This window comes from Carassius carassius, chromosome 17, assembly GCF_963082965.1.
Source record: "Carassius carassius chromosome 17, fCarCar2.1, whole genome shotgun sequence".
NCBI classification, from domain to species: Eukaryota; Metazoa; Chordata; class Actinopteri; order Cypriniformes; family Cyprinidae; genus Carassius; species Carassius carassius.
The window spans coordinates 1,425,927-1,440,687 of record NC_081771.1 but is presented as its reverse complement, the minus strand read 5'-3'; the positions used below and the strand labels follow the sequence as shown (position 1 = coordinate 1,440,687).

Below are 14,761 nucleotides of genomic sequence, written 5' to 3'. Positions count from 1 at the left end.
CACACCTGTGTTTGCAGGTGGTTCAGCTGGAGTATGTGTAGAGAACACCTGGAGAAAGAGAGCGAGAGAGCGAGACGGTAAACCAAGGACTTAATTATAGCTGCGGCGATAAGAAGAGAAAGGGGATCTTGTGTCATATCTTTCCTGAGGTTGGATTGCAGGATCTGTTCTGGCTTGTCAAGACCACCGTTTCCCACAATCCCCTTGGAATGTCTTCAAGTGCTGGAATGCCTGACTCATTTTGAGGAATCGGTTCTTTCAAACTGTTCGTTACAATGAACCAGTTCAAAATGTGATTCATTAGCTACTTTACATTTTACATCTTACCACTAAGAGTTCTCCTAAATAGCACTAAACCTTTTTAGCGAAGTTTTCTTTTAAAAGCTGGTAAGACAAACTTGAAGTAAGGAATAGAGGGAAGTGTTAAGCTAAGAGTAAGGGGGCGGGGTTGACCTCGATGCTATGGGTGATGCTTATTAACTATGCACACAGTGATTGGCTGATAGGGGTCTATCGTTTTAGCGCTAAAACTTACCATTATATTTTCCATTATTTTTAAGATTTTCTCCTAAATTAGCGAGTTATAAGCTACTTTTACTTTTAGGATGTATTGTGAATACGTGTGCCCTGATGATTTATCATAATTATGTTGCTTATATGTTACATAATACAATAATAGCATACTATTTTATTTTATCAGATCACATATTAGGTTTCAATAGAAGTCAGGATCCTGCCTTTGTAGGCAAAAAGCAGCAGTGATATTTAATTGTATATATATATATATATATATATATATATATATATATATATATATATACACAAATCTTTTTATTATTATATTTTTTTGTTTTTATTTAATTTTTTGTTAAGGTTTTTTAATACTGTTGTTGTGTGTTTTTGTGATTTTTATGAATTTAATATTTTTCTAAATAAAATATTTTTATTAGTTTATTTTCAGGTTTAATTTTAGTTATTTTTAAGTTAAACTTAAAGGAAAAGAGAAATGACATCTCAGCGACTAGCTAGCTAGCTAGATTTTATTATTATAATAAAAAATAAGTAAACATTTGATCTATTAATTTAATTTATTTTATTTTATTTTAATTTAATTTTTAGTTTTAATTTTATGATATTTACCCACAAAATCAGACCGAATCAATTTTTCAAAGTTGTTTGTGAACCATTTCAATGAAAAGACCCGATTCACAAAACTGATCCCAAATCAGGCATCCCTCACACGAGACATAAATACTGTGTTCACATGCATGCGATTACTCTCATATTTAGTGTATTTCATGGGAAAGTTATCATTACAGCCCTCTGGACTCCCAAAAGCAGACAAAAATAAAGCGTCTCATTCACTGTCCCGTTCATTCAGAAGCACTTCTGCCAGTACCAAAGGAGAAATATAATGGATCATTGAAATGTGACACAGACATCCTGTTCAATGTGGCAGTATGGCCTGAAGCATGAGAAACACACACACACACACACACACACACATCGGGTCTCAATGTCAACGCTCTGGTGAGTTCTCACAGACTGGACTGAAGTCGATTTTTATCCCCTCTTTTTTTTATAGTCGATTGGCCACCGATGACCACAAAACAGCTGGATTTCCCATCAGCCCATGAGAGAAATAAAAGATCGGACAGAGAGACAGGAAAAGAAAACAAGTAGTCTAATGTAACCACTGGATTTATTTTCATTTTATTTTATTCTGAAATTGCACACATGAGGGAATCTCACATTTTATATATCATATTTTCAAAACCTACTGTGAAGTATTTATACATTGGTTTTTATACTCAGCCACTATTATAGTTTTTTATTAAAAATTGTAATCTGTTTTTATATTAAAAATTTTCATTTTAAATTTATTTTATTCATTTATTTAAAGTGAATTAGTATTTTTTTATATTTATCATTTTTATTCAGGTTTATTTCGTTATATCAAGATATTTTATTATATCAAGTTGAGCTACATTAAAATGAGAGATTTTGCTTTGGCAACTAGCTGAAATAATAAAGAAAAAAATCTATATTTTATGTTTATTTTATTTTAAGCAATGAAATTGTTTTTATGGTTTTAATTTTAATTTCAGTTTTAGCATATTATGTTAAACATGATTGTGATGCATACATAAAATAAAATAAAATACATTCGAAAGTATGCATCATGGTACTATGTTTTATTAAACTGAATTTATGTTTATTTTAATTTGTAAGAATCATTGTGTCCAGAAAAGATGATTTCCATTATCATTTGACAATTGAGATTGTTTTATTGTTGTTTATTGCATGAAAGATAAATGTGTTCAGTTGTCAAGAAAACCATCTCAATGATAGGCTCTATTTTCTGTATACAAACTATAATCTCTTGTTTGTTGCTGTTTATTTTGGGGTTAAAATAACACCTGGATACTGATCAAGACATTCCTTTACCATACAGCTATGTCTCTAACATCCAGCTGCTTGAATATGATTCTCAGACTATACAGAAAGTTGAAGAGAATCTCCTGAACTCCTGAGGAGGTGGAGGGCTCGTTCTCAAGCTGTGTGGATGGTGGGGGTCCTAAAAAGCTTTAATGGCACGATAAGCCCCTTTCACAAGCTCTTAAACGCTCCTCCCTCTGATAGACCCTCAATGACTGCCGTCTTTGTCTCTCTTTAAACTCCCTCTGCTGCAGAAAGTCCCGAGCGCGATCAGCCGTCCTGAAATAATCCTGCTGAACTCCTATTGCTTTGTTTCACAACAGCCAGATCAGCTGATAACCATCAGCCTGCCAACAATCACAGATCAGCTCCAAAAGACAACAACACCCATCGCTGCTCCAGAGATGAGGAAAAAACTGTACACTGTAAAAAAAATCTGTAAAAAATGATAAATGACTGAAACTGTAAAATTAATGTAAAATAAAATAAATGACTGAAACAAACAAAAAAATGTATAATTAAAGTAAAAGATGATAATTTAAACAAGCAAAAGTCTGTAAAATAATTTTTTTTCTGTAAAACCTTTAATTGCCTTTTTGCACTTTATTTATTACGATATTTTACTTTAGTTTTACGTTTTTTTTTGTTTTTTTTTGTTTTTTTACAGTGGACCTTTAAAGAGACGTTTCAGCCTAAAATTATCTTTGTCATTTTTTCTTTTTTTTATGTAAAGCTATGTAATTATTTGTGAAACTGACTAGCAATTTCTAAGTGAAAATAGTTTCAAAGTAAATGCTACGTCAATTTTCTTCAGGCTAGTTGGTGATGGAGAGATGTCAAGCTCCAGAAACAACAACAACAACAACAACAAAAGTCCATATGCAATCTTTCGAGTCTTCGGAAGTCATGCGATAGTTTTGTTTGAGGAATCTAAAATGTAATTTGTTAGAACAAATCTTGCATGCACTAGAGGTCTCAAAACTCTCATATTCAAACACGGCTGCTTTGAGATGCATTTAGTTTTAAATTCAGTGACATCCAGTGTTGAATGGATGATGTATTTTTATAGACCAAAACCTAGAAACGAGTTAAAATTTTTAGCTTCCATTGGTTCAAAATCAAAGAGAATTTTGAATGATTTGTGCTTGAAATAAGGTCTGTGGTGAACACAAGATCAAGATATCTTCATGTTTTATTCTACCACGTACAGTATACATCAGTAATGTGTGTTTTTGAAGTTTAACTAGTCTTTAAAAAGCTGGTTTCTAACTAAATGGGAATATAGAGGTAATCGCAGACATTAAACCTCATCAATTCAAACAGCTAAACTCATCTACTCACTGCTTTTAAAGCCTCATCATGTCTATAATTTTGACCTTGGACGACAAAACCATCCATAAGGGACAATTTTTCGAAATTGAGATTTATATGTCATCTGAAAGCTGAATAAATAAGGATATTGTTAGGATCGGACAATATCTGACCGAGATACAACTATTTGAAAATCTGGAATCTGAGGGTGCAAAAAAATCTAAATAGAGAAAATCATCTTTAAAGTTTTCCAAATGAATTCTTATATGAATTCGAATTTGATATATTTACGGTAAGAAATTTACAAAATATCTTCATGGAACATGATTGTTACTTAATATCCTAATGATTTTTGGCATAAAAGAAAAATCTATAATTTTGACAAATAGCCTACAATGTATGTTTGGCTATTGCTACAAATATACCCCAGAGACTTAAGAATCACAATTGATCTCTTGCAAAAAAAAAAAAACCATGCAATAAAGTTGTCAGAAATCATGCAACCGTAGTTTGTTTATAGTCTATTTTTAACTTCTTACTTCTGCTGATTGCATTTAGACTTCTTTGACGTTGTGTTCATTTGTGAAGAGTCTTTAGTTCCCTTTCGAGAGTACTCTCGTACTGCGTAAGCTAGCTTACGCTATGGGAAAAGGTCCCCTTTTCTCGAGAATATGAAGCCAAAAATTATCCTTAATTTTTAAATAATGTAAAACGCAGTGCTGCAGCACAGCAGACCCAAGCGAAGCGGCTCGCGCGCTTATTGGCTGTGCTGCGGCAACTGCAGCAACCTATGGTGAGGCGGCGGAGAGTAACGAACCAATGGGGGCGCTTCGCGCCCATTGGACGTCAGAGCGCGCCAAAATAGGCGTGGCTGGAACTATATAAGCCACCGCTTCACCATAGGGATCAGATTTCATCTCCTTCAGCGATCTCACCTGCACTTCGCTGTCTTCTCCGGAGAAGCCTCTACACGCCGTCGAAAAGCCTCTCAGCGGGATAGCACTGCAACGCAGATCTGAGGACGCCGGCTCGTGCTTCATCTCGACGCCGCCTTCAGCACTCGCTTCCTGCTGCGCCATCCGGCGTGACTATATCCTTTTCAAAGCTAGTGTGTTTGCCGCTGCATCACACTTTTTTCCTCCAGAATTCGAGGCGTTGTTTCAAATGCCTCGGGCCTGCGCTTCCTGCCGAGGCCCTCTGCCCAGCGAGGACCGCCACATCATCTGTGTCTCCTGCCTGGGCCGCGAGCATGCTGAGAGCGCACTCTTCAAGGGCGGCTGCCCTGAGTGCGACGACATGGCTATATCGACCCTGCGGGCTCGATTAGCTCAAACCAGCCACGATGCTCCACCCGCTCCGCCTCTTCTCTCTCAAGTGCCGCGTAAGAAACGCCGCAATCAGAGAATGCCTGAGCATACTGCAGTGGATGAGCAGCGCCAGTCCCTGCTCACCAGCGCCCCCTTCTCCTTCGGAGCGCCTGAGGCGGAAGAGGACAGACACGACAGCCTTTCTCTCGCCGCGTCCAGTAGTGAGGAATGGTCGGGCTCCATTGCGGACCCCCCCCCCTCTACAGCACCCAGCTGCACCGGACAACGCGCCGATATCGACGCAGAGCTTACTCGCATGCTTACAAGGGCTGTCAGCGACCTTCAGCTCGACTGGTCTCCTCCAGACGAGCCCGCTAAAAGCAGGCTGGATGAATGGTTCCTGCAGGGGCGCCCTTCGGCCCCTCCGCAAAGAAACGCCCCCTTCTTCCCGGAAGTTCACAATGAACTCACAAAGTCGTGGAAAGCCCCATTCTCCGCACGCTTGAAGACTTCTGTCTCGTCAGCACTCTCCTCTGTCGACGGCGCCCGAGACCACGGTTACGAGAGCCTCCCCCCTCTCGAGGAGGCTATTGCTGCACACCTCTGCCCGCCCTCAGCCGCTGGATGGCGGTCGAAGCCTGTGCATCCATCCAAGCCGTGCCGCACCACCTCAGCTCTCGCTGGCCGAGCTTACACCTCCGCTGGTCAAGCTGCTTCGGCTCTACACACCATGGCTGTGCTGCAGGTTTTTCAGGCCAGACTTCTCCGTAACCTGGACGAGTCTGCCCCAGATACCTATGACTTTAAAGATCTCCGCAGCGCTACTGATCTAGCCCTGCGTGCGACAAAGACCACAGCACAAGCGATCGGCCGAAGCATGGCAAGCCTCGCTGTTTTAGAGCGACACCTCTGGCTCACGCTCACGGAGATGAAAGACGCCGACAAATCCGCCTTTCTCGACTCTCCTATCTCGCCTTCCAGCCTCTTTGGCCAGTCGGTTAAGGGTTTCGCTGAACGCTTCACTGAGGCTCAGAAAACGTCACAGGCAATGAGACACTTCCTGCCGAAACGCTCTAGCTCTGCTGCGGGACGCCGTAGAAATGCGCCGCCCCCTCAGACCTCGAAGCCATCGCAGCCAGACTTACAGTCTCGCCCAGCGACCAAAACCCAGCACCGCTCTCGCTCTACGAGCCGCAAACCGCCAGAGAGACGGGGACCTCGGCCCAGGATTGTGCTGAACCCCGAGCCTCCGAAGCCCTCCTGACCTTCGGGCTGAAAAGACCGTGGTTAAGTCCCGCTGCGGCCGGACCACCACACAAGAAACCTCACATGCTTCCTCCAATCCCCTCACTAAAGGCGGTTGGAGATGTCTATACTGCAGTAAACGAGCCTGTTACAATGCACGCACGCCTTCACACAAACGCCGTTTTCACGGCGACCTCAATAAAGCTCAAAAAGAGCTTTTTCTATGTAGGCAGTGTGCCCACTACACAGTACGCACCCCTACATGTATACACACTCCCCCAAGTGTCACAAAGACTCACTCGGGTCTCCTTTCATGCCCACCTTCCCGCTCGCGCCGGAGGTGCTCTAAATGTAGCGCGCGTGCCCACTTCTCAGTGCGCAACCCTACAAATAAGCGCTGTCACCACAGTGTCACAAGCACAGCATACTCGAGCTACTGGTCCCCTCATAACAGGCGGCCAGTGCCCGAAGCACATTCAACCCATAGCCGCACGAGCCGCTGCATGGCAGGCCATCCCCGGCATATCAAATTGGGTTTTGAATATAATAAAACGAGGTTACTCGCTCCAGTTCGCTCGCAGACCGCCGCGCTTTCGCGCCGTGGTCGAAACGAAAGTGAAAAGCGAAATGACACACGTCCTTCGCGCCGAACTGATAAACCTTCTTGCAAAAGGGGCGATAGAAACTGTCCCCCCTGCGCAGCGCGAGTCAGGCTTTTACAGCCGCTACTTCCTCGTACCAAAAAAGGATGGCGGTCTCAGACCCATCCTAGATCTCAGACGTTTGAACAAAGCGCTTATGACGCGATCGTTCAAAATGTTAACTACCAAACAAACACTCGCGCAAATTCGCCCGAGGGATTGGTTTTTCTCAGTGGATCTGAAAGACGCTTACTTTCACATTCAAATAGCACCCCATCACAGGCCATTCTTGAGATTCGCCTTCGAGGGGCAGACTTATCAGTACATGGTTCTTCCATTCGGCCTCTCCGTAGCGCCCCGTACGTTTACACGGTGCATGGATGCCGCTCTCGCACCCCTGAGAATGCGGGGAGTGCGAGTATTGAACTACCTCGACGACTGGCTAGTTTTAGCCCATTCCGAGGAACTACTGACGACACACAGATCCTGGATCCTCAGCCATTTAGAATGCCTGGGTCTCACGATCAACACTGTCAAGAGCGCTCTGTCTCCCAGCCAGAGGATTTCCTTTTTGGGGATAGACATAGACTCTGTGACATGTACAGCGCGTCTGACGTCACAGCGCGCTCTCACTATTCAGCATTTAGCCGTGTCGTTCAAAGCCGGGTCTCTTTACCCGCTCAAACGATTTCAGGAAATGCTAGGTCTGATGGCATCAGCCTCTGCGGATCCCAAACTGGGCCTGCTGCGCATGCGCCCACTACAGCGCTGGCTGAGAGACCGTGTTCCAGCGCGCGCCTGGATTTCCGGCCGCGCGCGCATCAGGGTGACCCACGGCTGCATCACAGCTCTGGCCCCTTGGAAAATAGCCAACTGGTATCAGTTAGGCGTAAGCACGGGCGCTGTCTCGAAATGGAAAGTAGTCTCGACAGATGCATCCAACCTCGGTTGGGGCGCCCTGTACGAGGGCAGGTCTGCCTCCGGCCTCTGGTCGAGCCCGGAGCGACTGTTACACATAAACTGTCTGGAGATGATAGCGGTCGAACTATCCCTGAAAGCTTTCCTCCCATTTTTAAAGGGCCACCACGTTCTGGTCAGATCAGACAGCATGTCAGTGGTGGCCTACATAAATCGCCAGGGTGGTGTCAGGTCAGAAACCTTGCACACCCTGACCGAGCGTCTTCTGACATGGGCACATTACAATCTGCGCTCGCTAAAGGCAGCGCATGTACCTGGCATCCTGAACCGGGGCCCGGACATGCTTTCCAGGGCGAATGTTCCCCCTGGGGAGTGGTCTCTTCACCCACAGACGGTTCAGTTGATGTGGAGCATCTTCGGCAGGGCAGAGGTCGACCTCTTCGCCTCAGAAGACAACGCTCATTGCCCAATATATTTTTCAAAGAGCAGGGACGCGCTGGCCCTCGATTGGCCCAGACGCCCGCTTTATGCCTTCCCACCGGTCGCGATGCTACCGCAGGTCATCGATCGGGTCAGGAAGAGCAGATGTGCTATGCTGCTAGTAGCCCCACTCTGGACGACCCAACCTTGGTTCTCCGAGCTGATGCAGCGGTCCAGTACAGCCCCATGGCCAATACCGCTGCGGAAAGATCTCCTCACGCAGCTGAAGGGCGCGCTCTGGCATCCCCACCCCGAACTTTGGGCCCTTCATGTATGGCCCCTCAACGGGTACCCGGGAACCTCCCTGAGGGAGTGTTAAAGACCATTACGGAAGCCAGAGCGCCCTCAACCAGGCGCCTATACGCGCAGAAATGGTCAGTGTTCTCCACCTGGTGCGGGACACGGAACCTAGACCCTCACTTATGTGACGTGATGGAGATACTCTCCTTCCTACAGGAGCGTTTAGATGCGGGCAGATCCCCGTCTATGCTCAAAGTGTATGTGGCAGCCATTGCAGCTTCTCATGCTCCGGTGGCCGGCCTATCACTGGGAAAAAACGAACTGGTCATTCGTTTCCTTAAGGGAGCTCGTCGGATGAACCCTCCCCGACCCCCTTCAATCCCTTCCTGGGACCTGTCTACGGTCCTAGAGGCCTTAAAGGGCCCCCCTTTTGAACCGCTTCAGTCTGTCGATATGAAGCTTCTTTCGTTCAAAACCGCTTTTCTACTGGCTCTGGCCTCAGTCAAGCGAGTGGGGGATTTACATGCGCTATCTGTAAGCGCTGACTGTCTCGAGTTTGGGCCTAATGACTCCAGAGTCATTCTCAGACCAAGACACGGCTATGTCCCCAAGGTGCTCTCAACACCGTTCAGAGCGCAGGTCATCTCGCTGTCAGCCCTTTCCTCGCAAAGCGACGAAAGCAACGCGAGCTTCATCTGCCCCGTCAGGGCTCTTAAAACCTATATTGCGCGCTCCGCCTTATTCAGGAGGTCGGACCAGCTCTTCATATGCTTTGGTGGGCGCACCCGAGGTCTCGCCACCACGAAGCAAAGCCTATCGCGATGGATAGTAGACACTATCTCGCTGGCTTACAAATCTAAGGGCCTTCACTGCCCGTTCGGCATCAGAGCCCATTCCACCCGAGGTATGGCCTCGTCATGGGCGTGGTCCTGCGGGATACCACTGGATGTCTGTGCGGCGGCAGGCTGGGCCTCTCCGTCCACATTTATTAGATTCTATAATCTGCAAGTCCCTGCCCTGCACGCCAGGGTACTTTCTATATAGACGTGCTAAGCCTTATCACGTCCCCCTTTTTTCGTTCCCTATATAAAGCTCACTAAGGTTGGCTGTTGGGACTGGGATTTCTCCTGCTATAAAGCCCCGAGCTCTCGCCTCGGGCTGTGACAGGTCGAAGTTCCCGAGCACGCACGGCGTTTTACATTGTGTTCCCATAGCGTAAGCTAGCTTACGCAGTACGAGAGTACTCTCGAAAGGGAACGTACTCGGTTACTAACGTAACCTCGGTTCCCTGAGATGAGGGAACGAGTACTGCGTAACCTGCCGTGCTATGTGCTCGGACCGGGTGATCGCTTCAGTCGATTTAAAACCTGATCCCTATGGTGAAGCGGTGGCTTATATAGTTCCAGCCACGCCTATTTTGGCGCGCTCTGACGTCCAATGGGCGCGAAGCGCCCCCATTGGTTCGTTACTCTCCGCCGCCTCACCATAGGTTGCTGCAGTTGCCGCAGCACAGCCAATAAGCGCGCGAGCCGCTTCGCTTGGGTCTGCTGTGCTGCAGCACTGCGTTTTACATTATTTAAAAATTAAGGATAATTTTTGGCTTCATATTCTCGAGAAAAGGGGACCTTTTCCCATAGCGTAAGCTAGCTTACGCAGTACTCGTTCCCTCATCTCAGGGAACCGAGGTTACGTTAGTAACCGAGTACGTTTTGACAAACAAAATGTGAAAATCAACAAAGACTGACTAAAAATCTACTTTTGTTGGCCACAGAGCTTATTTTCTAAATAATAACCCAAGTTTAAAAGAGATTCGAGAGCAAGAGGGCAAGTTCTGTGCAAAATGAGCAACATGTGGTCGAGTAAATAATGAGTCTTTCCATCTTTAGGCGAACTGAAGTAAATCAAGACAAAGACAGTTGTCAGCACATCAGGTTAATATTGGTGATGGAAGCATATAAAGAAATCTGGATTCTTCTAAACGGGGTCAGAGGCCCGACTCCAGGCGCAGTAATCCATATCTCCAGCAAAAACTGATGTTCCGGGCAACAGTCGTTCGTTGGTGGTGAGAGAACTATTCGCTGTGGAGCCTCAACATCTGGATTCAATCTTGCACAGCCTTTCTGCGCAGCGGTGGGCGACAGAAAACATCTGCTGGAGCTGATGTCAATTACTGCCTTGTGTTTCCCTTCCGAGATAATCCATCCAACACACACAAGCTCATACACACTAGAATGGGGTCAATGACATCCACTCACCAAGAGCCATATTTGAGCATTTTTGACACTGGTTTTAACACTGTCAGCACCAAACCGATGAATAAAATACAGGTTCGTGCATGGAAGGTCTGATAAACTAGCATTTGCAAACCACAGAACCTATCTAGAGTGCATCGAGAGTCTGTTTTATTACGGTTGGGATTTAAAGGGTTTGGTTAATTGCTAATTGGACGCAGCTCTCAGCAGTTTGAGAGGAGAGCCATGGAGCCGATTCAGGCCAAGATTGCCTCTTTAAACACTAACAGCTGCTAAAACCGAAGTGGAGACCCGTACTTCATTCCCCGCTCTTCTTATACTCTCTCTTTCTGACGTGCACAAACTCTCCCACGCGACCCGAGCATCTTGAAGCCAGCGCTGGAGACCCCAGCAGCAAGAGCCAAGAGCAATTAAAGCACTAATTCAAACCTGAAGGGCCCTTTTGTCCTGTGTTTCCTTTCTTCAAGTCAGAGGACCGGAATCTAACCACCCCCAACACACACACACACACGATCTTCCAGTCTTTCAAGAGCCCTGGTTTAAGCTGAAGAGGAAAATTACACCAAAGTCCTAAAGCTTCATATTTCCAACTGAATATGAACCAAACACTGGCTCACTAAAGAGGGATGTACATGAGCGTTTAAGACTCCAGGATGCTGGAGAAAATGCTAAATGTGTTGTTATCATGATAATACTGTGTTTTTTAAACAACACATAAAAGTTCCATGGTAGTTCATAATTAAGAGTTTTTTTTGTACAATTTAGCATCAGCATGTTTTTTTCCCCAGACAGATACCATAATACTACCATGGCACATTGGAAAATACATTGAAAAACCAATTAAATAGCATGCAACATTAGTTTCAGAAACATGGTTTTACTATTTAAATGTAAATGTACCATAAATGTACCATGGCAATACCTACCAATGTTGTTTGTGTAAACGAAGACAAAAACAATTTAAAAAATATATTTTTTTTGTTGACTGAAATAAAGCATGAATCATTTTAAATGTAAATATTAGTAAAAAAAAAAAAAAAAAAAAACACGTAACGGCTTAAACCAAAGTTAGAAATATTGCATTGGCAATTGACCGAGAAAATTTAAAATAAAATTGACTAAAACTAAATAAAAAATCTATTAAAGCTAAATAGAATTTATTTTCTATATAAAAAATAAATAAATGACAAAAGCTCATAATAAAATTGCTAATACTTAAAGTAAAATTAAAATAAAATATAAAAACGCTTATTCAAAACACTATAATACTATAATAGTAGGCTACACAAACTACAAAAATAACAGTGATCTACAGTAATAATACAGTGGCACTTTGAGATATAAGCCTACCTTGGCAATAAACGTTATCTGCCATGGTGCACAAGAGTACTTATCATTGTATATGTCCAAAAAAAAAAATGTCACTGTCATGACTAGTCAAAACCCAAAACCTCATTGATCTACAGCTCATCTCGCCATCATGTGGTCAAAACAATCATCACATGATCTTCAGCATCATCAGCTACTAGATCAACGCTTAAGTTATTCAGGCCAAGGAAACAAACCCCAAGGGACCAAACAATTCCCTGCATTACTCTTGAGCACGAGGGACCCCGACAGCGCTGCTTTGGCACCGGGACGATTCATTGTAAACACACACACACACACACACACACAGGCCTCCTGTAGATCAGTCCACCGAGCAGCACTAAAGTCCAGATGGTGTGAAACTTTTCTAAAGGGATTAACACCAAATCCTCTAGTGAGACGCGAGAGAGGGTCTGTCTCCGACCCTCAGAACAGATTAGAGCCGGTTTACCATGCTATACAGACAGCTTGCCTGTACTACCATGGTATTAGCATGAAAATATACTTTGATACTTTATGGGAACCAACCACTGGCACTTTTTTACACGATGCCTCAGTGCACTTCAAAGAATCACATGATCATCATTATAATGTCCAAACAAACAACAAAACATAGGAGTAACATGGTCCAAAAAAAATAAATAAAGTAATTTCACCCTTACAAAAAAGACCTTTGGTTATGTTATCAATAATCCATGGTGATACTTCAAAGCACTTTGAATGATAGTATGGTGATACCATGGTCCTTTGCTTGATCTGTACTCTTGTAATGGTGCCAAGTAGTGTTGGTAAGTTTATTTTGGAAATGTAATAGGTTACAAATTAACTTATTTAGATGACATAAGTCTAACTCGACTGTTAAGCATTTTCAGACATTTAAACCAGGCCGGGTTAACCTTCTCAAAATCCTCCATTACTTGAATTAGGATTATAAAAATGTCCTTTTAAAACACAGCCACCACAAAAACAGATTTTAGCACCCCCTTTTACTTTGAAATATTAAGATTAAATCAAATCAGTGCATTTCATATCTTAGAGCAGTTGGCAAATGCACAGGGCTCTTTAAAGATACAGTAAACAACAATTGACCATGCATGGTGATGGTAGTTACCATAGTTAACACCTCACAAATTACTTCATAAATTGTATGAGGAAGGTTCCATATTAATGCGTTATGTTAAATACATTGTCATTTTAAATGTATTTTGTTGAATTGTCATAAGGAAGCAGGAAACACATGGCTCTCAGAGTAACAGAAGACAGATTGTCTATAGAAGACGCTGTTCCGCATGCGCAGACGGACTCTTAACAACCTACAGTCGATTCAATACACTTGCAAAGCAAGAACGCGTACATCATACCTTACAGTAAAAACAGTAACAGCGGTATTTACCACAAAACGCGTTATTTTCGCTGCACTGTTGATCTTTTCAGTGTGGCATGCCGCGATATGTGTTACTGTAAAATAAAAACTGCAAACAAGCACAATGACGTCACATTAGTAGCCCGGGAAAACCCAGACTACTTCCGGCGAATTTCAATTCTCTCTACAGAATAACTCAGTTTCAACTGAAAAGGGTCTGGTTTTAACCAGGCTATCACATTAGTGCACTTACATTGAAACGCGCTCGGGATTCCGACCATCGTGATCCTCCACGCTGTGTGTTTGTGCTTCTTCACTAATGATGGGGGTCTGAACTCTCTGACAGCATCTCCGATATTTTCATTACTGGAGGCGGAGCTACAGAGACTCTTCTGAAAAATAAATCAAAAGCACCGTGCTGATATATCATGGTACAGTCATGATACCAGATGTTTATCATGCTGCAGTGTCATACACCACACATGTCCTAATAGTATAATGTCCCAAAGGATATTTAAAAAAATAAATAATTGTACCACCCCTGCTGAAAAAAAAAGAAATACAATTACAAAATTTGCTATGGTTTACTGGTTATAATGGGACTTGTAATGGTTTTAATGGTGGCTTGTTAAAACCAATAAATCCTAAAGGAATATGTCCCAAAACACACTAAAGAAACATTATTTTTAATGGTTAAAAGTTGATGGTGTATAATATTTGTAATGGTATTCGTAGTAGAAACATTATAATTTTCTGTTGTTGTTTTTTTTCAGCTGGGATGATAATACTTTGTAGCTACTTTTGGTTAATTCATCACGAACCATAGTATGAATTTCAGGATCATGGCATTTACAAAGTACCTTCAGTTGGAGTTCACTTCACAAATGAATGTATAAAAATATCAATATTCCATACAGACTTTCAATTAATATTTTAATATTATGTATATATTATTATAGTTTGTTTCATATATTTATATGTATTTCTTAACATTTTGAATTAGGTTTTTTATATTTTCATTTGTCATCTAAATGAATTCTGTCATTTTTTTATTATACACATTCTAAATATTTATATTTTATTTTATTTTATTTCAGCTTTATTTAATGAAAACTATTTTAATAGTTTTGATTTTATTTTTAATTTTATAAAAAAAACCTGATGTAAATTACATAATTAGCATCTCACGATATAAAT

At 42.8% G+C, this 14,761-nt stretch overlaps 1 protein-coding gene across 3 annotated transcripts in view; it reads right to left on the bottom strand.

Moving 5' to 3' along the window:
• The window catches only part of LOC132160710 (protein CBFA2T2-like), a 41,505-nt gene extending 27,581 nt beyond the window's left edge, over window positions 1-13,924 (bottom strand). For 2 of the 3 annotated variants that reach the window (XM_059570367.1, XM_059570368.1), the window contains exon 1: window positions 13,818-13,924. In XM_059570367.1, coding sequence (XP_059426350.1) covers window positions 13,818-13,845 — 28 coding nt within the window. In that variant the 5' untranslated portion in view covers window positions 13,846-13,924. Of the gene's footprint in view, window positions 1-5; window positions 28-13,817 lie in introns of those variants that run through there. The other variant, XM_059570370.1, reaches the window with a different exon arrangement.
• Window positions 13,925-14,761: the final 837 nt, after the last annotated feature.